The sequence below is a fragment of the Patiria miniata genome, unplaced genomic scaffold (genome assembly GCF_015706575.1).
Source record: "Patiria miniata isolate m_02_andy unplaced genomic scaffold, ASM1570657v1 HiC_scaffold_4, whole genome shotgun sequence".
NCBI lineage: Eukaryota > Metazoa > Echinodermata > Asteroidea > Valvatida > Asterinidae > Patiria > Patiria miniata.
In genome coordinates this window covers 1,293,120-1,314,339 of record NW_024037071.1, presented here as the reverse complement: position 1 = coordinate 1,314,339, position 21,220 = coordinate 1,293,120, and the positions used below count along the sequence as shown (strand labels likewise).

Below are 21,220 nucleotides of genomic sequence, written 5' to 3'. Positions count from 1 at the left end.
ATCGCAGTAATGGTTTCTATAAACTGAATTCACCGGATCAGTCTGTAGAAAAACAAGCCCAGCCAGTGTCAACCAGAAAATTGCAAAGATTTGTTTTTAAGGATCCCTCCATTTAGAGCTAACGGCAGGAACCAGTGATATACTTGACAATCAAATTTCCCTTGCGTTTTAGCAAAATCAGGCAGGAAGAAATTAGCAGACTAGAATATCTTACAAGACTGAATGGAGTGATTTTATCAAAACTAGAAATTATGTCTATATTGGTCCGTTATTGGTAGGGTAGATCATTTGTCATTTGTGCATTTTTTTCCCCCGTTTGAAACAACAGCAGTGCTCAAAATCTCAAGACGGGTGCTTAATAACTAACCTGATGAAATTTTAGCTCAGTGAATGCTGTAGATTCTGAAAAAAAACCCACAATATTCTCAGATATCTGTTTCAATTCAAAAGTTGCCGAGTCATGTTTTGAATTGCGCCCAAAATCAGTGTCGTGGACAAGTTCTCAATCAGCCAGTTGTAGCTACCCAGTGTCACGCACTGAAATGCCGAATTAAAGCAACCCTGCACGCGCCGCGTCAATGCTGGCGCGCACCCGTTCACAGATTCGCCGAATTGCAAACCAACTACTCACGGAAATTTCCAAAAATGCGTCAAGTGGAAAAGGCCTTCTTTGATTGTTTTCTTCAAAATGACAGCATGCCGGAAAGAATAATTTCACAGGGAGTTTAGTGCCATTACTATCTTTAAACCAAGTAAGGTTTGCAAGAACGATCTCGTCAGTTACTTTTTGGATAGCTGCAAATGATCTACTCTACCTTAAAGTTACACAATGCAAGGTAAATTTGACTGGAATTATAAAAACACGGAGGAAAAATGTGGGCAGCAGGGTACCTTAGGAGCCTAGTCTGGCTGCCACGGCAGCAACTAGAGCCGCACCCTTCCCACTCCCGTCCTCCGACAGCATCAGCTTGACGGTGACGCCCGGCACGAGCTCCTTCAGCGTCTTCTCCATGTTGCTCTTGAACGTCGGGTGCTTCTTGTACAGCGAGCCGTCCACTGCGATGGTCAGTTCCGCCGCACCGATCTTCTTGACCACAGCGCTCAGGCCGGCCACGGAGAGCCGGGCCGCACGAGTGGACACGGCCGCGCAGACGCGCCGGATGACGGGCAGGTCCGAAGGGGACGGGGTCACCCCCAAGCTCTTCAGGATGGTGTTACACTCGGCGTTGTTATCGGACGTGTCACTGCAGGAAAAGTAATTGAAATCATGCTTGTTAACCTTCAACAGTCCTGAATCTTCCAATTTTTATATGATTTTTCACACAACGTAGGGCCGACTAGAAAACTGCACCCTCTAAAGGGGCTAAGCCTACAAAGTTGACTCTCACTAATACAAACTCTGTCACAACAAAATCCTGCAGAGTGAGCACAAAGCCTGTTTTTTTAAAGGAAAATTGCCCCAAGGAAGGCTATAAAAGCCACTCTTGGCAAAGGGCTAGAAAGAAGAATAATATGATCATATGTCGGGAGATTTTCGTTCCTTTCTACCTTTAGATGTTGAGAGGACGTCTTTTGGTTGGCATGTGAACCTGCTTACCTTTCAATGTCTGTCAGGAAGCGAGTTTCAAATTTCCAAGGAGTCTTGAGATCTGAAGAGACTTGACCTCCGAATAGATCGCCGTCAGTTGCCAGCTTCACCAGAATCAGCCGGACTATCTCGCCGAGGTACATCCCAGAAATCATCTTCTCGTAACTAGAGAGGGGGCAAAAAATAAAAGCTCAAATGTTATCAAAGATCCAAAGCCATTACACTGTTCTACAACACTGATAAAATGACACATGCCTAGTGGTAATCAAAATATTACAAATTAATTAACGGTTATGCTGCTAAACTAAAGCCGTGTACGCACTGGAACTTTTGGGAAGGTTTTACCGAGACGATGGTTAAATGAAAAATGGTCAAATGTAATCACTGTCTGTACTTTGACACGGGAAATTTCACCAGACCACATGGTAGAAGTATCTATGGGTTCATGCGGTCCCTGTGTACACGCATGACCTTGCGCTAGGGCCAGACGTACGCTTTCCTGAGCCACTTTTACCGAAACGCACTGTCCGCACTGGACTTATCGTCTCAGGAAAAGTGACCTGGTCAGTTTTCCTGGGCAGCAGTTGGCCAGTAGAAGTACCCGCTGGACTCAGGAAAAAAGTAACTGAGAGGAAAACGTCCCAGGCTGTCTGCGCTGGATTTAAAATGGGAAAAGTACCCATCGTCTCGGTAAGCTTTATAAAAAAAAAGTCCACTTCGCGCAAAACGCAGCTGGGCTGGTGTAGTGTGAATTTCGGACCATGAAATACTGATTCACTGGTAGTACAATTCGCATGCATGCGTGAGGAATATGAACGTTCAACCAATGAAATGTTAATTTGAGGCACCGGATTTCATGGGAGTCCAAATTTCATGTGACACTGGAAAAGTGTTTAAGACCAGCTAGCCATGTCTTTATCATCCATTTAAGACCGGCCACGTGACGGGCTCTCGACCAATAGGAATGCGTCTTAGGTACTTATGAATATTGATTATCATAAAGATCACCCTCTAGGCCCACTCACAGCTGTTTGCCTTTATTGAGGGTCACTTCATCCACTTCGTTGTCAAACTTGGTCCGGAACTTGTCCAGTGACTTGTCGGTGCCGAATGCTCCCCATTCCATGTTAATGATGACGTCCCTTGGTTCCCCGTCATCACCGGTCCACGTGTCCACATTGCTGAGCTTCTCCAAGTAACAAGCGTTGGTTCCCGTCCCTACATAAATGACATTAAAATCAGCCAGATGATTACAGACAAATGCGATGCGATCAAGCTAAATGAGTCGTTTGTCGACCCTGGTCAATTTTTTTTATTATTTTACAGACTTGAAAAGAGCACAATCTTAGAATTACTGCTGTGAAAACTATGGAAGTTGGAACACCAAGAAATGTGATGAATTGATGTGAAGTGGTCCTATTGTGGCCTGAATCTCCAAATGAAAATTCCCGACAAACGACTCATGTAGCCTGATCGCATCACATATGGAGAGAACATTGAGCATCCTCAGTTACCGTAAATAACAGCTCAACTCTAATGAACCATGCCCATGACATACTATATTTCAACCGTGCTTAATTATGTCTATGCATAAGGCAATGAATTTTGATTTCATGTAGTCAAAATTCTGACTTCTGGTCAAAATGCCGAATGTCGGCTAAAATGCAATGGTTCAGTGGTTACAGTGCTTGACTCGGGTACGATGGTGCGCTAGTTTGAACCCTGCAAGGCACATAGCGTTCGTGCCCTTGGGCAAGACACTTAACTACAATTGCCTCTCTCCACCCAGGAGTATGAACAGGTACATGTAAGGGTCGAGGACCGAATGTGCGCTGATATCGGCTGCCGCGTGGTCTTGTGGCCTGATGAACGGGGAATAATTGTAAAGCGTTTTGAGATTGTTGATACGATGGAAAGTGATAAGCATTACAATGTATTTATTTATTTATTTATTTATAATCTCAATCTTGGCCCTGTGCTGTATTCTGTAAACAAATGTAGCTACTGACAACAAGCAATGCAACAAACCTTGGTTCTGAATGGAGTACCGAAGTGAATACGTCACGCGCACAAAATGTGTGTGAAAGACATCAGCGCGTGATTCAACCCGTGAACCAACACGCGCGCGTACTCCATTAGTTTGCACTACACTTTCTGGTTCTAAATGACGTCACACTTCGAGAGTCCATAGTTGACAAGACTTGTCATAGCTTCACAAACTATCACGACCTCAACAAAAGTTAGTCCGACTTTCTCAAACATCAAAATATATGAATTGAATACATTCTGTACTCACCTAAGATGAGCCCAATGTAGGTATCGCTGCACGAGTAGGCACAGGACATCAGTGTTCCTACAGTGTCGTTGACTAATGCTACAATTTGTAAAGCCACTTTCTATTCAAAAAAGAAAAAGAAAAAATCTATTTGAAAGAAAACACAGATATTCCATTTTTAGATGTCACAGTACTTCTACGGATATATGAATAATGGCCAACTTTGCCACTTATAACTGACTACAAGCAAGTTTGGGAGTCATTGCATAACTCGGCGAAAAAATCAGGGGAATACATTTCAAATGTTATTTCATGTAGGTTTTTTTTTCAATTAAATTATTTTCAACATTTCTGAAAGTGCACTGATGTAATACCAACATCCCTACAGCAATACTGTATTGAAGTGCAACGTCAGCCCTGCACCCAATTTCACGACATTCATCGTAAGTTACGGTGCTATTATAAGATGGAATTTTGCGTCGGGGTGATATAAATCAAATTAGGTTTTGCCCTTCACCAACGTTTGAACACTGTATACTCAGTGTGTTACCTCCCGAGTGAAAGTTGGAAAAAATCACTCGGGTGGGACTCGAACCCACGACCTCCTGCTTTCTAGTGCAAAAATTCCATCTTATAATAGTTTATGCGGTGCCTGCTGCTATGTACATTAGATTTGAACCGACCAACCGATCCCGTTAGCTCGGTGGTCTAGTGGTAAGACATCTGCACTAGAAAGCAAGAGGTCGTGGGTTCGAGTCCCACCCGAGTGATTTTTTTTTCAACTTTCACTCGGGAGGTAACACACTGAGTATACAGTGTTCAAACGTCGGTGAAGGGCAAAACCTAATTTAACTTACGATGCATCGCGGCGCTGCGACGCATCGTATCTGTAGAGTCTGGACTTTCCTTTTTTGCGGTGTTTTCAATGCAGTACAGGTGGTAATAGGTCTTCTTTATTGGTGAGTCATTGGTTTGTCTTCGACCAAATTTCGATTGAAAACCCGGCTAATTCTCTCACCTTTCTCGCACAAGCCTCCTTGAGCAACACCACCACGTCTTTCCCTTCGACTCCCGAGGCCGAGAAGCCTTTGGTCCACTGAACCAGTTCAGCTGCCAAAAGACCAAAGAAATGAGATGAAATGGTTAGTTTCATTGGAATATTCTTAATTCCCTACCAGAGAAACAGCCAAACAAATGGCATTTCATGATACACTAATAATACTCAATACAACTTGGAATAAAATACTCATTTCACAAAAATTCCTGGTATCTTCCCCCAATATTTTGTTAAGACTGCCCTTTTCCATTCAAATGCCCTTTTTTCACCAGCGCTAATTACCCCCCCCCAAAAAAAATATTGTGTAAAAAGTGATTTTTTTTTTTAACAAGTACCCTCTTTTCTGAACAAGTTCCCATTTTAAAAAGAAGTCGTGCCCTTTTCTGTCCCATCTGCCGTTCCGGGTGCCTGTAATTTCGCGCATGTATTGCCCTGAAAAGCACCATATACTGTCCATTAGTGTACACAATCGTCGGTTTTGAACAGCTCACCCATCGACAGATGGTACCAGCCCCCCACCTCCCACGGATGTGCAAGTGCCCTTTTCAAGAAATGTTTACCCCCCCCCCAATAAAAATGGCTGTGCTACACCACTCTGTTGGGTGGACACCGCCTACTGTGCAAGAACGGAAGCTGATAATTTCACAGGGTATTTGGTACCACTCCCATCTTCACTATGAGCAACGATTTTCTTGGCAAGTCGGTACATCTCCAGGTAATTGCAAATGTCCTCACGTGCCTTTCAACAACTCACCAGGGAAAATTAAGAAATAAGAAAGTGGGGAGCTCCAAATGCTTTAAATCTTCAGAAGGCTGCCTCCCATAAATTGAAAATGGAAAAGCCAAAGTGTTAAGACAAACTTCTCTGGAGACTGCTTTTTTGCAAGGTAATTCCTTGATTTGCATAAAACATGAACTTTGACCTTACCTGAGGCTAGTCCATTCTGTTTGCAGGGGAAGGAGAAGGTGAACCCGAGGGGCAGATCCACATCACTGAGTCCCTGCTCATTCTTAAATTCAGCCAGACTATCGGCAATGTAGTCAAATAACTAACAAAAGAGAACAAGAAATAAAACGTTTATTGTCAATATTAAAAAAATTTAAAAAAAGTCGAATCAATGAGATTTTATTTGAAAAAGAAATCAAACGAAAAATATCAGGTTGGTGAGTGACCCATTTTTCACCGACACAGGAAAAACTGATTAGCATTATAAATGTATGCAATTTGCAGAACAGGTAGAGATAAATATAAGTCCTATAATTTATAACAACGAAATTAAGTAACAGCTGGCAAAACTAAGAAAAGACTTTATAGATATTTTGTTTAGTAGTTTCAGTGGTGCAACTCCATGGTAAATGTGTGCGCACAAATGTGCAATATTATAAAATATTACTAAATTTATCAAAACAACCTACCACCCCCCCAAAAAAAACCCCCAAAACAAACAAAAAACAAACAAAAGGAACTAGATGACAATACCAAATAGTGTTTAAATGAAATCAAACAAAAATGGATATAGTCTGTCAAATTTTGAATTAGTAAAAGATTGTTTTGAGTTAGTAAAAGAATTCTGAAACTGCATTCAACACCCCAAAAATTGATTGTACTCATTCATTTTATTTTGTGCAGTTTTTGTGTCTAATTCAGTTAAACATATTGAAACACTGCCCAACAACCCATCCGACCTTCTGCACGTTACAATACATATGGACCCTAACAATATAAAGAGCAAAGTTCAAGACCTGCGATACCGTTAGGCCACAGTCGCCACACTCTCTAACAAATTTGCCCACTACAAATATGCACACGCAACGTTACTATAAATGTATCACACAAAGTCCAGCATGAGGCCAGTATCAGTGTCTTTTCAATAACAACCAATGGTAGAGAAGGGACACTTTGTGGGGGTCATATTTGGCTAAGACAAAACTGTATGAAAACGGAAACCTTTTGAAAATCGCAGCTATTAAGAAGGAACTTTGTAAATTGAGCAATCTGTACAGTAAAAAATATTCTGAAGATTTGGATAGTTTAAAGGCAATACACAACATTTGCAAACATCGAAGAATAAAACTACCAAGTTTTTACGAAATACCTTACTAGGATGTTGGTAAATGACAGTCTAAAGCATCCTGTAAAATTATGGCACCCGGTGTGAAGTCATTTTCAAGAAAATGGTATTTTTGTATACATTTCCAATGGTGGTCGGCCAACTACCGTTGGAAAAACCTAACTATTTTTCAACTACTGCTCCAAATTTACCATTTTTTTAGTCCAAATTTTATTTGCTATTGTGTTCATGAACGGGTGCAGGCCAGCTACACTGGTTCCCTTACCTTACAATTTTCCAGCATCTATAAATTGATCCATGCTATCTTTAGTGGAGTCAGGGAACAAGACTACTTGAATATTTTTGTCTTTCTTGGTTTTTCAAACACTTTCTAACACAAAACTTCAAACATGTAAGTGTAAAAATATTTGATCTATTATACTAACCCCTCAAATAGTTCATTTCTGAAAATTACAGCAACAAGCCAATGATGTACATTCCCTTTAAGAAAAAGCTGTGTTACTTTTAAAAGGAACCCCACCCCCAAGGAAAAACAAAACAAAAAGGAAATTAAAAAGAAGAAGAACAAACAAAATACAAAAAACAAAACGCCAAAAGGTCTCGTCTGCATTACCTGTTCCCCAGTTCCTGTCATAGTCCCCTGTGAAATTTTATAAACTTTGCTTGTCATTTGAACATCGCCATCCAGCAGTTGAACTCGAAGGACTCGGAAGTTACTGCCGCCAAGGTCCAGGGCAAAGAAATCACCTTTCTCTGAAAAAATACATTCAAATATTCATGTATTGTAAAACCGACCACAACTTTGTCATAGACCATCAGCCCGGGGGTTTGGTCAGTATCAAATCAGGGCATAAATGATTATAATGAGCATGCGTAAGGTATACCGCCCCTAGAGAGGAAACAAGCATTTTGATGGACATTTTGAAAAAAAAAAGTGATAACACCCAAAAAGCTGCCATCGCTGCAAGCTATCACATATTTTCCAACTCTGGAAGTGTATACCCTACCAGAAATCGCTATGACGATTATTCCCCTCATTTGATACCGGTGGTCACAATTTTGGACCGAGGCTGATGGCCTATCATTTGATCCACACAAAACTAAATATTTAGGAAATTTTGGATAAATACAGTTTCAGGACGTTACTTGACCTTGGAAGACTCATTTTGCTAGAGAATTGTCCAAAACCTTGCACAAACCCTTCCAAGATCCTGAAAAAATTCAGCCGGTTTGGCATGATCTTCAAAAAAATTTGGAAGGTACATGGTGTAGATACTAGAAGCCCAAATTTTCTGGGATAATTCCCTTTGAAATTTCAACGGATGAGTTTCTTTTAGCGATACAATGAGTTCTTGCACCATGGTTGATTTTGGCTAATATATTTCTTGTGTAAACTGAATTTGGGCAAACAGTTTATGGGCTTTACTCACTGGTGCATTGGATGGAAAATATCACATATGAAAATAGTACCTGTGCCATCGGGTAAGGATCGAACAAAACTGGGAAACATCTTGACGACCGCTGAAGGGTTAGTGGCCCTGTTCAGTCCCCGGTCCATGTTCTGTCGCATGAGGTCAGAAATCTCCTCCAGGTCGGCCTTGGACAGAACCAGGCTCTGCAAGATACCATCAACCTACAAGTAGAAAATAATGAGTGTATGAATGTGAATCCCATTCTCTTACATATATACATGTAGTGTAAAAAGGGTTTTGAAATATGAATAAACCCTAACTCCCTAGGCCCATTTGCTAGGATGTAGCCTCAATCCTGCAAAATTCTCCAACTGGCCTCATAGAAAAATAGCATATAGCCTCAATCCTGCAACTTCCATCATTATTTCTTGAATATGGTCCGTGGAGGGGTGACCACTGCATGCCTGAATCCTGCAAAATCCTGTGGCAGTGACTGTCAATATGTTGAGGCTTGGCCAGTGACATACTGGAGCAGTACGGAGGATTACAAGCATAAACCAGGCCTATATTTATGCATGGCTGAGCAAAAACAACACAAGGTCCGGCCCAAAGAAAAGTGCATCCTACGAAATCAGTAACACACTTTTGCCATGTAGGCTAACCTCGATCCTCTAAATTCCTCCACTTTGGCAAAGAGGATTTTGAAGGATTCAGGGCAGTTAGGGTTTTATGATCAATATTTGATGGTTGGGAATGAAGCATGATTTTGGATGAAGGGGGCACATGTCTTCTTTGCCGTTGCCATCCCAATATGTCACCTGACCCTCACCCCAGTAATGACCTCCAACACCATGTACTGGTATTAACTTATCAGGTACAAGGCAACAGCCTTGTGAATACATCCCATTGAGTAAAATAAACTCATGAAGTGATAATCAGTTTAATGTAAAACATCTTGTTTTCAAGTACAAATGCATGTTTTGATTAACAGACGCATTCGGGAGAAATCACAAATGGAACTTCCCTTTGGAACAAATGTTCAAAATAAAATAACGCAAGAGAAATATATTGACATTTCAATTACTTATTTTTACTTTTTAAAAGGGGCAAATGGCACCCTTAGCTTTGCCATTAATGCCATTTACATTCCTCTGGATCACAAAAAGCCCAGGACCACATCACAGCAGACAACAACTGTTTAATGTTTAGCACACATTAAAGGGAATATACAACATTTGCAAACATCGAAAAATAAAACTACCAAGTTTTTATGAAATAGCTAGGATGTTGGTAAATGACAGTCTAAAGCATCCTGTAAAATTATGGCACCTGGTGTGAAGTCATTCTCCAGAAAACTGTATTTTTGTGTACATTTCCAACGGTGGTCGGCCGACCACCGTTGGAAAAACCTAACTATTTTTCAACTACTGCTCCAAATATACCTTTTTTTTCAGTCCAAATTTTGTTTGCTATTGGTTACATGTTCATGAACGGGTGCAGGCCAGCTAGACTGGTTCCCTTACCTTACAATTTTCTGGCATCTATAAATTGATCCATGCTATCTTTAGTGAAGTCAGGGAACGTGACTACTTCAACATTTTGGTTGTTCTTGTTTTTTTTCCAGCATTTTCGAACACAAAATTTCAAACATGTCAGTGTAACAATATTTGATCTATTATACTAACCCCTCAAATAGTTCTTTCTGAAAATTACAGCAAAAGCCAATGATGTACATTCTTTTTAATGAACATGTGTAACTCAGACACTGCCTTAATGGCAAGATTATGCATTAGGTGGCTCATGAATAATTAAGTGAATTCAGCATGGAGTTGATGTACATGTATAATTCATAACACAAATCAAATCTACTATCTGCACCAGAGGTGGTCATGATGCACACCAAATGATGCGTCCCTAATACAACGTTGTTGAGGAAAATGTCATACCTTCATGTGTGACCATAACATTATAATTTTAAAGCTATAGTCCATCATTTGCAGCCATCCAAAAAGTAACTGGCGTAATTACTGTTGAAAAACATACTTGGTTGAAAGATAGTAAGGGAACTAAACTCCATGTGAAATTATTCTTTCTGGCAAGCTGTCATTTTGAAGTAATCAACGAAAGAAGGCATTTCCAATGGTGATTCTTAAGAAGCACCGTAGGAAAATTTAAATTAGTAGTTCGTTTTGTTATTCAGCGCAGCGCGTACAAGTACTGGAACGACGCACACGCGCGCGCGGTTGTTAAAATTCGTCGGATCAGTGCGCGATGCCGCGTATAGCTGCAATTCAAAACAATTCAAAACATGATTCCGTAACTTTTGATTTGAAAATGAGATCTTAGAATGCTGCTTTTCTCGGAATGTACAGCTGAAGCTTAGCTGAAACTTCATCAGGTTAGTTGCTCAGTATCCCTTATTTGATTTTGAACACTTTTGTTGCTTCAAACGAACAAAATGCACTAATTACAAATGATGGACTATAGCTTTAAATGTACAAATGAATGTGCGTTTAAAATGTGTATTGAAATGAAAAACAAATCTACAAATCTCTTATTTCATTTTGTTAACGTGGATGGTATAATGGTGGTGGACGTCTGGACGATGTTCATAAAATTGTTTAAAATGACGTTCATGCAGATGGGTGTTTAGGTGTTGCTATGTAGACCAAGTGAGGCATGGGTTTGCATATAAATCTGTTGACTGCTAATTTGTCTGAAGTACATGTCAATCTAATATTTATTTAAGTGCGAACGACATGCCTCCCCTACCCGTGTTCAATGGGACCTGGTTTCCCTAAAGGTGGACTCGTGTTGATTTCCACACGGGTAGACGAAACGATTGTGTGCAAAGGCGTCAATCTAGACTTGAACATTATTGTCCCTGCCGCTTCGTGGATAATTCCCCCATGAAAATGAATGACAGTGATTCGACTGAAGGGAAACAAAATGACGACGCATATGATACTCGATGGGCAAGGAATATTTCAAACAAGAAAAAAGACCTCATTCTTAGTTGATTTGGGGCTGACTGTCTTTTCAGACTGGACAGGCTCGGGTGTTGCCTTCGTCCAGCGACCGCCGACGTTGACCCATTTTGGAGTCTGGATAAAACGGACAAAGAAGCATTACACGGTATTCCCCAACGACTAAGTTCGGAGAGGCAACTTTAATCTGGACCTATAATGACTGAAATTCCAAAACCAGTGGGGAATTTCTATAAAAAGGGTCACACAACATGGCATCTACATTTCCATGGTAACATCACAAAGGCAAACTGGTTTTAAAATGAATACATGTACACAGTACAAAAACCAACACAGAAATAACTAGAGGTGCGCGTTTGTTGTTACAAACGCAGAGTGGTCGGGCAGACATTTTTTTCAATAAACACTGCCGTGTTAAGTTATGAATATTTTTATGTAAGAACAAAGGATCACGAAATTAAATGCCTTTTTTCGTTGATTTCTTCAAAATGAGAGCTTGCCAGAAAGAATAATTTCACAGGGAGTTTAGTCCCCTTACCAGTATGTTTCAACCAGTATGTTTTTCAACAATAATTACGCCAGTTACTTTTTTGGATAGCTGCAAATGATGGACTCCGGCTTTAATAATACAATAGTATAGACCTTTCTACGCTCTGTTGGCAAACTGCACATTTTGCCAACCATGCGTTGCAAACTACGTATAAGGAAGGTCCAACACTGAAATGAATTACAGATCACCAAAATATTATTTGATAATTGGAAATACAACATTGTCAACAAACATACAACATAATTTCTGCACATGCCTTTTTACTGTGTCGTAATTTTGGACCCACTTTTTTGGGGCCCAATTTTGTCCCCCCCCCCCCCCCCCCCCCGCCAAAAAAAGGGGTTCTAGATCCGCCCTTGCTCGGAACCTGAACTACTTAACTTCTCTAACTGATGTGACGGGAATATAATCGACGATTATTTGCGCGTCGCTCGTACCTTAGAAGATCGGGAGTTGATGAATAGTTGTTACATATTAAAGGTGAATTCGATAACCCATGCAATCATACAAACTAACGTTGGGGGGGGGGGGGTCAGTCAAGTTCGTGCTTCAAGCGGCAGGGGGCCGGGCTATAGGTTCATAATAGCATCACTAGATAATGCCTGGACAAGAAAACCCATTTTTCCCCTTCTTTAAAAAATAAAATAAGACTATTTGTATAACATAAACTGATGCGTTGTCTGCTAAAAATGTGCGTGCTCTGGTAACTTCCAGCCATCTGGAAGCATATTCGGTAACGGAATATAGTCTAAACATTCCAGGGAAATTGATGCAACACAAACTCTGACATTTACTTTGAAGATTATTTAATGTCCCAATTGACACACGGCTAATTTGACTGATTCGCAGACAACCTTCTCACATTCGTTTTCGAAATTGCAAATTATTTTTTTTGGGATATTAATTTTTTTTTATCTCAACAAGTTTGAGCAATATAATACCACTTTAAAGGTATCGATTTGAAGTTATAAAACCTATAAATAATGACTGTTGTTTATTTCCGTCGTTACCGAGTGAAATGATGCAGCAGCATTATCGTACCAATTACAACTGCCATTATTTATAGCGTCTATAATGTAGTTTTGCTTACGTTTGAATTGATCATGTTCATAAATAAAAGGGCTTCTGAAATTACAATATGCCAACTGCTGTCACCGGGTAGAGACTATACCTACATTGTTGCAGTTCTCATTTAATTGACATGCCAGCAGAAATCGCAAAATCATGTAGACAAATACCACTTTCCAAGTTATTTAAAATTATCTATGAATTCCATAACTTATGGACTAACTGACTGACTGACTGGCTCCCCGACTCTCCAGCTGACTGGCTGACTGACACCCCATGCCAGGGCATCAAAAATTAAAAATTGTTTCATTTTTCCAATTTAAATTTTGTAGTACATTTGCACAATTTCAATTCAATCTGTTAATCGGCACTGACATGCACGCTTTCATGTGCATGTACTTTTCAATAGGAAAAGTTAACATTTAGGCCTACCTGTGTTGGAAAATGGACATTTCATGACGAAGTAATGCCTAATTTTCATAAAGTTGATGTCACAATTACTGCAAGACAGCATGTCATATTTTCAATGGGGAGCGCCAATAAAATCCTGAAATTATTCACACTATATTAACTAATGCACCCTTGTCACGGCTATTTCTTCTTTAGGGGGAGACTGTTCGCATGTACATAACAATCCTTCTTTTTGCTAATGCAATTATTTTTTTTACGGAATTTATTTTTGGGGGGGCTAGACCAATTTTTTTGGGGGGGAGGGGCTACAGCCCCCTAGCCCTCCCCCCCCCATAGAACCACGCCTGATTATTACCAGTTTTCAGGCGATTACAAAACACTTCGCCACAGACATCTATTCAAAATGCATTTTGGACATTCTTAAACATGCCACTAGTGGGCGGTTGAGAATTTCATGACGTCACCGGTACAAGTTTTGAAGAATATTGTATGGCAAGAGACTAACACCGTTGAAAGCAAGTTCATATCTTTTACCATTTTTAAATTACAAGGCACTTCCGGGTTCGACCGGTTTCGACCGGAAGAAAGGGTCGTATGATTTGACACCCACGAAGTAAATTGAAGACCCAGTATTATTCTATTGACTACCGTTAAAAACAAGTTCCGGTCTCTCACGGTTGATTTTATATCGATTTGTAATGATTAAAAAATAGAAACACTAAATTGCTTGTAATTTGATACCCGATGACGTCATCATGACGTCAGGACAATATACACTACTCGGGATCAGGGTCGATATGTGTTCGAAGTTACACGTTTATATCTTGAACGGTTTAGGAGTAAACCCGCGGAGAAGTATTGTCCGGAAAAAAAAAGAAAGAAAGAAAGAAAGATTAATCGGAACAATTCTAGACAGTGGTCGGTTTGTGCCCGACCACTCAATTACATGAAGTCGCGCCAAGGGACAGATTTCTAGAGACCAATTTTTAGACTATAAATGCAGCTAACAGTAACCCTACCTGTTAAGATGCTGAACAGCTTTAAAAATACAAACAACCCTCAAATCGAATCTCAATTACAACCAGAACTAACATTTTGAGTCTACAGATTTTTTGTTTAACGCGTAGGATTACGAGTATACCCGCAAAGGTTTTGCGGTATTCGGAATGGATGACGAATAAACATGCAGGGAGCGAGGCCGGAAATATCTGTCAGCGACCCGCTCGCAGCGAGCGAGGCCGGAATTCCCCAGAAATATGAGTGTGTTGCTGAGGTTGATGGGTTCAACCCGCCTGGCTTGAGGTTGAGTGAAAAGTAATCCCGCGCCTTGTTCCCTTCTTGTCAAAACATTCCCGGCGTGAACTGGTAAAAAAATTTGCCTGATGTTGTCCTGATTTGCCCAGGATTTTACACCGTACTGTGCTGGTACCCAGCAAAAGAATAAAACTTTTATGTACAAAAAACTAACATACCTTCATGTTTATGAACACTCTGTTCCTTATCCACCTCATAGTTCAATGGTCACTTGTTCAGAAATGATTTTTTTTCCCCAGACAGAACACCATACACATTGCTTGATGTAACAACTCTCTAACACAACTCACAAGTTCAGAACTGAAAATGTACTTATATACTGGCTGATGAAAGACAACACTCAAGCTGTTTGTCCATAAGTGTTAAATGTTGCTTGTCTTTTACAAATAATTATCTCAACTTGAGTTAATCTGTATCATCATTGCCTATTTTTATGCAGCATGGTCACTACTGGGCATTTTGTCTTGACAGTGTTTTCCCATGTTATCAATGTGACAACATCCTTGATGGCACTATGTCTGTGTTTAGACTTGGGATTATGGTATCCGTTTTACAAGGTAATAATGACATCTGATAGTGATAGCAGAGTATTAAATGTTCCGTATCGTCCAGTGTCCAGTGCAGTACGTGCAAGAAGGGTGTTAGGGCAAAAAAATGGTTCGAAAGGTCAAATTAAGGTAATTGACAGAGCATGGAAATATGTTTCATTTGATATATATTTTGTCTCAAGGGGCTACGACATTCTGACGTAATTAACAGTTAAGAAAAAGACGGAAGGTTTTTTTTCATTGTTTGTCCCCTGCAGAAGGACGGTAGCGACACACTAACTTAGCGTGTAATATGTTCCAAATGCGCTAACGTCCTACTGAAGTGAGTAGGTATTACAAGCCAAGTTTACTCGCGGCAAAAGGACATTATGATTTGACATGCCACTTAAGCGCACGTTTAAGGCGGGGGGAAGCTCCCGGTAAAAATTTGTTAGTATAAAAATGTGAATAACTTCAAATGAAGTATAGGCCTACTTAAAAATAAAACTTCACAATATTATTCCTATTATAAACAAATTTCATGAGTCAAAATTTCAGCCTTGTGTGATCTTTTATTTAGAAATGGGAGCACAAAACCTTTAACTGATTAACTCCAAAAGTGTTTTTGCATGCCTAGGCTGACGTCATTTAGTGAACTGTGTTCTCATTGGTTCCTTGCTCTATGGTGTGTCAGGAGGAGTGTCTCTTTCAAGTGAGGCCACATCTCCAAGCAGATATGAGTAAATTGGTTCAACTCAGACACAATAAACATGTTGTCCTATCAGGGATTACCATGGCTGGTTTACTGGCTGATTTAGTAAACTACTAGACTTGACACAATGAAGCAATTAACCTCCATTATGTTTGAGGTCAACCAAACAGGCCATGTGACAGGAAGGTGTGAATGACTTGATTGGCTGGCCAACAAAATCAAGACAGGAGGAGTGGCGAAGCTACTTCCAAAAGCAAATATTTTTAAACTTTCTTATGATATTTTTCATTCAAATTTACCAACTCTTACATTCAATTTCGTCCGATTAAAATTTCACACGCTTTTACCAAAAACCAATTTAGTCATTTCCATTCATGTTTCATTCAAATTCACAAACTCTTATCGGTACATTCCAATGCGTCCGATTAAAATTTCACATGCTTTTACCCAAACCAATTCAGTCATTTACCATTCAATTTCAAAGTTTGGTCAACCCTCTTTAAACACGGGGTTCGGCGGGTTGAAAGTATTCATCATTATAAATCAAATTTGTCTAAGCTGTTGCCGAGTGGCAGCATTCAGATATCCAATTTGTCTTATATCAACCAACTTAAATCTTGTGTGAAGTAAATTAGTCTGGTGTGTGCTTGAGCATTTTCCTTGTGTTCCCTAGCACAATTTGGCACATTCTCAAGCATGATTTTATCGGCCCAAGTCGAGTACTGAACAGTAAAACAAAAAGTATCCAGGTTTTCGTGCAAGAGTGGGGGGGGGGTGGGCAAATGACATCTGAACTATCTTAAAACCATTTTTAAAAATAATGGGTTTTTTGGTTTGTTTTATGACTCCATCAAAATGCTGTGGGGGGGGGGGGGAGAGGGAGAGAAAGTTTCCCCCTTCCCCTCCCCCAAGACACAGAGCACTAAGCAAGATTTAATAACTCTCCAAAACAACTCACAAGACCAGAACTGAGGTCAATGAAAAGAAAGAAATCAAACGGTTAGTCCAAAAAGTGTGAGGTGCTGGCCTTTTATAATTATAGATCATAACATGATTATCTCTACTGAGATAAACTGCATCATCATTGCCTGTTTGTTTTTTTAAGTGACATGGTCAGGTCATGTTTTTGTAATGGGAATTTTATCTGGGCAGTGTTTTTCCACCTTATCAGTGGGACAACATCCTTGATGGCACTATTTATGTCCGTGTTTAGAATTAGGATTACATTAGGATTACAATATCCTTGTTACAAGGTAATACTGCCATCTGATAGCAGGGGTAATGCACCATTATGTGGGTGTGTTTTAGTAGACTGTGTTGTCATTGGTTGGAGTGTCAGGGATGTAAGGAGGTGTGTCTCTTTCAAGTGAGGTCACATTTTTAAGCAAATATTAGCAAGTTGGTTTAAATCACGACACATGGAAATCAGTCCCTGTGTTCATTTATTATAAGCTGTGCGTGCGTGGGACTGAACGTGTCCTCAATTGCCGATTCTTTTCAAAAAAGGCAAAATAAACTGAAGAACTGTCAATAAACAAGAGTCCAAAAGATACAGACTGTAGAAAACTGTGAAGGAATTGTGTCCCCATTGGAACTCGGGCACTGTAACGGTTTGCTACAAACTTATAAGTTTGATACTCACCACAAATTGTCCCTTCAGAAATAACTTGAAATAGTTATTTTAGAAATGATTTTAGAGGGCCAGTGTCACATGGGTAGGTTACAGAAGATAAAGAGCAGAAAGTGTAAAAAAAAAATATGTATGTTTATGGAAATCCTCACAAACTCACAATTTTGAGAGATTTCTTATTACCGACCGTAAACCTTTACCTTATTGCTACCTTCACCTGGCAAACCTTAGAATCTTATCAAACTCAGACACCATAAACAGATTATCCTATCTGGGATTACTACTGGTGTGACTGGTGGTAGATTGGTAGGTAGACATGACACCATAAAGCAATTACCCTCCATTGTGTTTGAGGTCAACCAAACAGGCCACATGATAAGGTGTGAATGACTTGACTGGTTGGCCAACAAAATTTAGACTGGAGTAGCCTTGAAGCCATATCCAAGAGCAACTAATTATTGTTAAACTTTTTCTTATGATAATTTTATGTAATTACGTTCCTGTTTCACTTTAGAGTGGCAGTCTTCATTTCACACAGGCAGTCATAATGGATCAACCTTACAGCAAGCTCAGATGGATCAACAAATACAAAATTATAAGCCCTTCCTTCTGCATGCATTGTAAGCCCCAAACAAGCCTCCCAGCCCCATGTTATACAATGAAGAGAGTTGCATCTATGGTGACGGTCTCCCTGCATGAACTGTGGATCACACTTGGGGAACAATTTTGGGGAACACACCACATGCGTGTACTGCATAATTACTTTTGTGCACAGACCCAAAGTGTCTTTTTGGATGAGTGGCTGGTGTCACTAGCGATGCATTCCATTTGCCCCATCCAGTTGTCTCCCCAAAATCTCCCTTTGCACCTGGAGGGGGTACTTCTGCTTGAAGCCCATCAGTTATCTAGCCTCCTATTAATGCCTATGGGCACATTTATAGCATCAAGTGCAAGCATACGATTAATTTTGTCTCAATCCTCCAGAATCAAGCCGAAAGTATTCATAAGATGGAGTTTGCATTGGGGTAATGTAAGTGTTTTTCAATTTGTAATGGCATGTTCATGATAAGTAAAAAACAAGGAAATCAACGGATCCGAGGAAAACATGCATGCCTGAAATATGGTAGTATCAAAAACAAAGACCCCAAAACTGAGGACCAAAGACCCACTCGGAAACAAAGACTCACTTGAAAACGAAGACTGTTTTCGAGTGAGTCTTCATTTCGAGTAGTTCTTTGTTTTCGAGTGGGTCTTCGGTCTTCATTTTAGGGGCCTCTCTGTTTTCGGTACTACCGCCTGAATATTAGGTTTTGCCCTTCACCAATGTATAAACACTGTTTACTCAGTGTGTTACCTCCCAAGTGGAAGTCGAAAGTAGCTAATTAACCCCTATGCAGTTGTCTTTTCAACCTATTACTAAATGCAACAGGATCCTGAGCCTGCCAATGTATGTTTATCCTCCATGGCAAAGTGAAAGGGGGCCAGCATTTTTGCAAATCAAGCCTGTATGTATTTGAATTGTTATATAATCCAGCGAGTCTCAGCATTGGGGCGGATCCAGTTTTAACTTGGGGGGGGGGGGGGGCAGGGGTGGTTTTGCAGGCATGTGCTCTTTTTTTTCTGCACAATTTTTTGTTGATGGTTACAAGGCGCAATTAGACGCACAAGCTACTTGGTACAAAATAAATTTTGAGCTCCCACATCCATTCTGAATTTGTTTACAGTGATCAGACAAATGCTAAATGGTTGGTAATTTTTCCATTGTCAAACAAAGGGCGAAAAAAATTGTGGAATGTACGTAACATCCTTTTGCAACTGATTTTCACCTTTAACCTTGGTGGTCAGTCAATATGATTTGCAGAGTGATTACAAAATTATGGACCAAGTCAAGTAGAATCGAATTTTTGTTAAGTTTTTGCTATTTCTACGGGAGCTGTCAGTTGCACGCGCATGTGTCAGTTTTCTGATCTTCCACACAAGGATAAACGACTGAGCTTGTGTACAAAATGATATGCCACGTCCGCACATAAAACATGTAGAACAATGCGCGCACGGCGGACAGCTGGCATCCTGACAGAAATTTGACCACTGATAGGGTGCAGTTGTGCGCCGAGTCTCCCTACCCACGGCGCGTAAGTGTCATATCACACATCCTACCAGAAATTGGGGGACGTTGTTTGTGTAGAGGATCCATTATCTAACGTCGTGACTGTCATTGTAAATGACAGTTGACACAACCAAGAAAGTCCGAAGAAAACATCTTAAATTTAAAAAGTCCAGCCGTGCTAGGGGCTACACTGCATACTTTTTAAAATAAAGTTCATTTTTCTGAAAGTCGTCACCATTGACATGTTGGCATAGTGCTTCCGATCCATGGATTGGTTGCCAGCCTGCCACGTACATTATGCATGCATCTGCGCGTTCATCTGCGCGCTGCTGCTACAGTGCTAGTGTATAATCCGAAAATTACATAGGCCCAATGATCGTTATCATGATTGATAAATTACAAATACATTCAATCATGATTCAATTGAATAATTATAACTACTGCTACACATACTTACATCCGAGCTAGCCATGATAACGATGTGTTTCCTTGACCTTTAAATATCTGTGTAAAAACTGGAAGTTTTAAAGCAGATTCTGAACCCCTGCAAGTAGGCCTAGACTGCACGTAAAATACCGGGAAGTACAGTGCACACAAAATACGAGCAGCAGGTTATAGTCGGATTCCCTATCCCTGATTTTTATGCAAATAGACGCATCGTTAGGACGTCAGGGATTCTGACTCCTTTTGACTCGATCGATCAATCAAGCACGCGGTATTCACAAGAGGGCGTAGGGTGGGCGTTGACGCTAGTAGGCGTCAATGAAGATGAATAAACAGATGCACACAGCAATTATGTTCCAGGTTTCTCCGCCTATTATTAAGACAAGTTGTTTGTGAGGAGAATTCTAAGGAAGCCTGGTGGCCGAGTGGTTAGATTCGTCGTCCACGAATCGCGGAGTCCGGGATCTAATCCCATCGGTGTCTTTTTTGCTTTTCAACACACGCGTTCTATTCAGTCATTATAAGATGTTTAATTTCCCGTCGTAAAATACCAACAGTACCTTAGCTTAATCGGTAAGCACTGCTGCTGGTACTGTCCGCGAGTTCCAGGTTGGCACCTTCGTACAGGTTCAGGGCATGTGGTCCACTCGGAGGATCAGGGCTTAGGGTGCCGCCCTGTTCCTCCCTTAGCTCTTTGCTTTTACATGGTGACTGGCCCTCCGGGGTTACATGGATGGACAGGGAAGGAAGTGTGTATTGACCGGGACACCCGAGAGCCCAGAAGAGTCCCAAGGGGTTGGCTGGGGCATTGTTATGGCTCAGACCGATCCCTGAATGCTTGGCTAGCATATAACTTTTTGATTTATTCTTTAGCCTCTATTTTTTTTATAACTTTGGTTTAATTAGTTTCATGATTACAATGCTCGGCAGGCCAGGCCTATGGTAGTATTATAAACAAATTAACATCAACTGCCGATGATGAATCCTCCAAAAGCGTGGAACCCAACAGGCGGCAGGGGCGGAACCAGATATTTTGGCAAGGGGGGGGGGGGGGGGGGGAGGGGGG

General features: G+C 40.5%; 1 protein-coding gene across 3 annotated transcripts; it reads right to left on the bottom strand.

The window, feature by feature from the left end:
• Nucleotides 1-784: 784 nt before the first annotated feature.
• On the bottom strand, nt 785-20,332 carry LOC119739951 (hexokinase-2-like). 3 transcript variants are annotated; one of them, XM_038215107.1, is made up of 10 exons: nt 14,893-15,085; nt 11,410-11,508; nt 8,463-8,625; nt 7,606-7,745; nt 5,849-5,969; nt 4,882-4,973; nt 3,885-3,984; nt 2,614-2,806; nt 1,598-1,753; nt 785-1,244 (listed from the first exon to the last, which is right to left on the bottom strand). In XM_038215107.1, exons 1-10 carry the CDS (start codon nt 14,929-14,931, stop codon nt 893-895), a joined length of 1,455 nt encoding a protein of 484 aa, XP_038071035.1. In that variant the 5' UTR covers nt 14,932-15,085; the 3' UTR covers nt 785-892. The 3 variants fall into 3 exon arrangements, with proteins under 3 accessions (XP_038071035.1, XP_038071037.1, XP_038071036.1); XM_038215108.1 differs by lacking the exon at nt 14,893-15,085 and adding an exon at nt 20,168-20,332 and having other exon boundaries at nt 893-1,244; XM_038215109.1 differs by lacking the exons at nt 11,410-11,508; nt 14,893-15,085 and adding an exon at nt 20,168-20,330 and having other exon boundaries at nt 787-1,244.
• Between the last annotated feature and the right edge of the window lie 888 nt (nt 20,333-21,220).

Coding starts and splice junctions, on each gene's coding strand:
- LOC119739951 (XM_038215107.1), bottom strand. CDS start 14,931: ATGAGGTGGATAAGGAACAGAGTGTTCATAAACATGAAG. Junction 11,509..14,892: donor GAGTGTTCATAAACATGAAG/GTATGTTAGTTT, acceptor CGTTTTATCCAG/ACTCCAAAATGGGTCAACGT. Junction 1,245..1,597: donor TTCCTGACAGACATTGAAAG/GTAAGCAGGTTC, acceptor CTTTTCCTGCAG/TGACACGTCCGATAACAACG.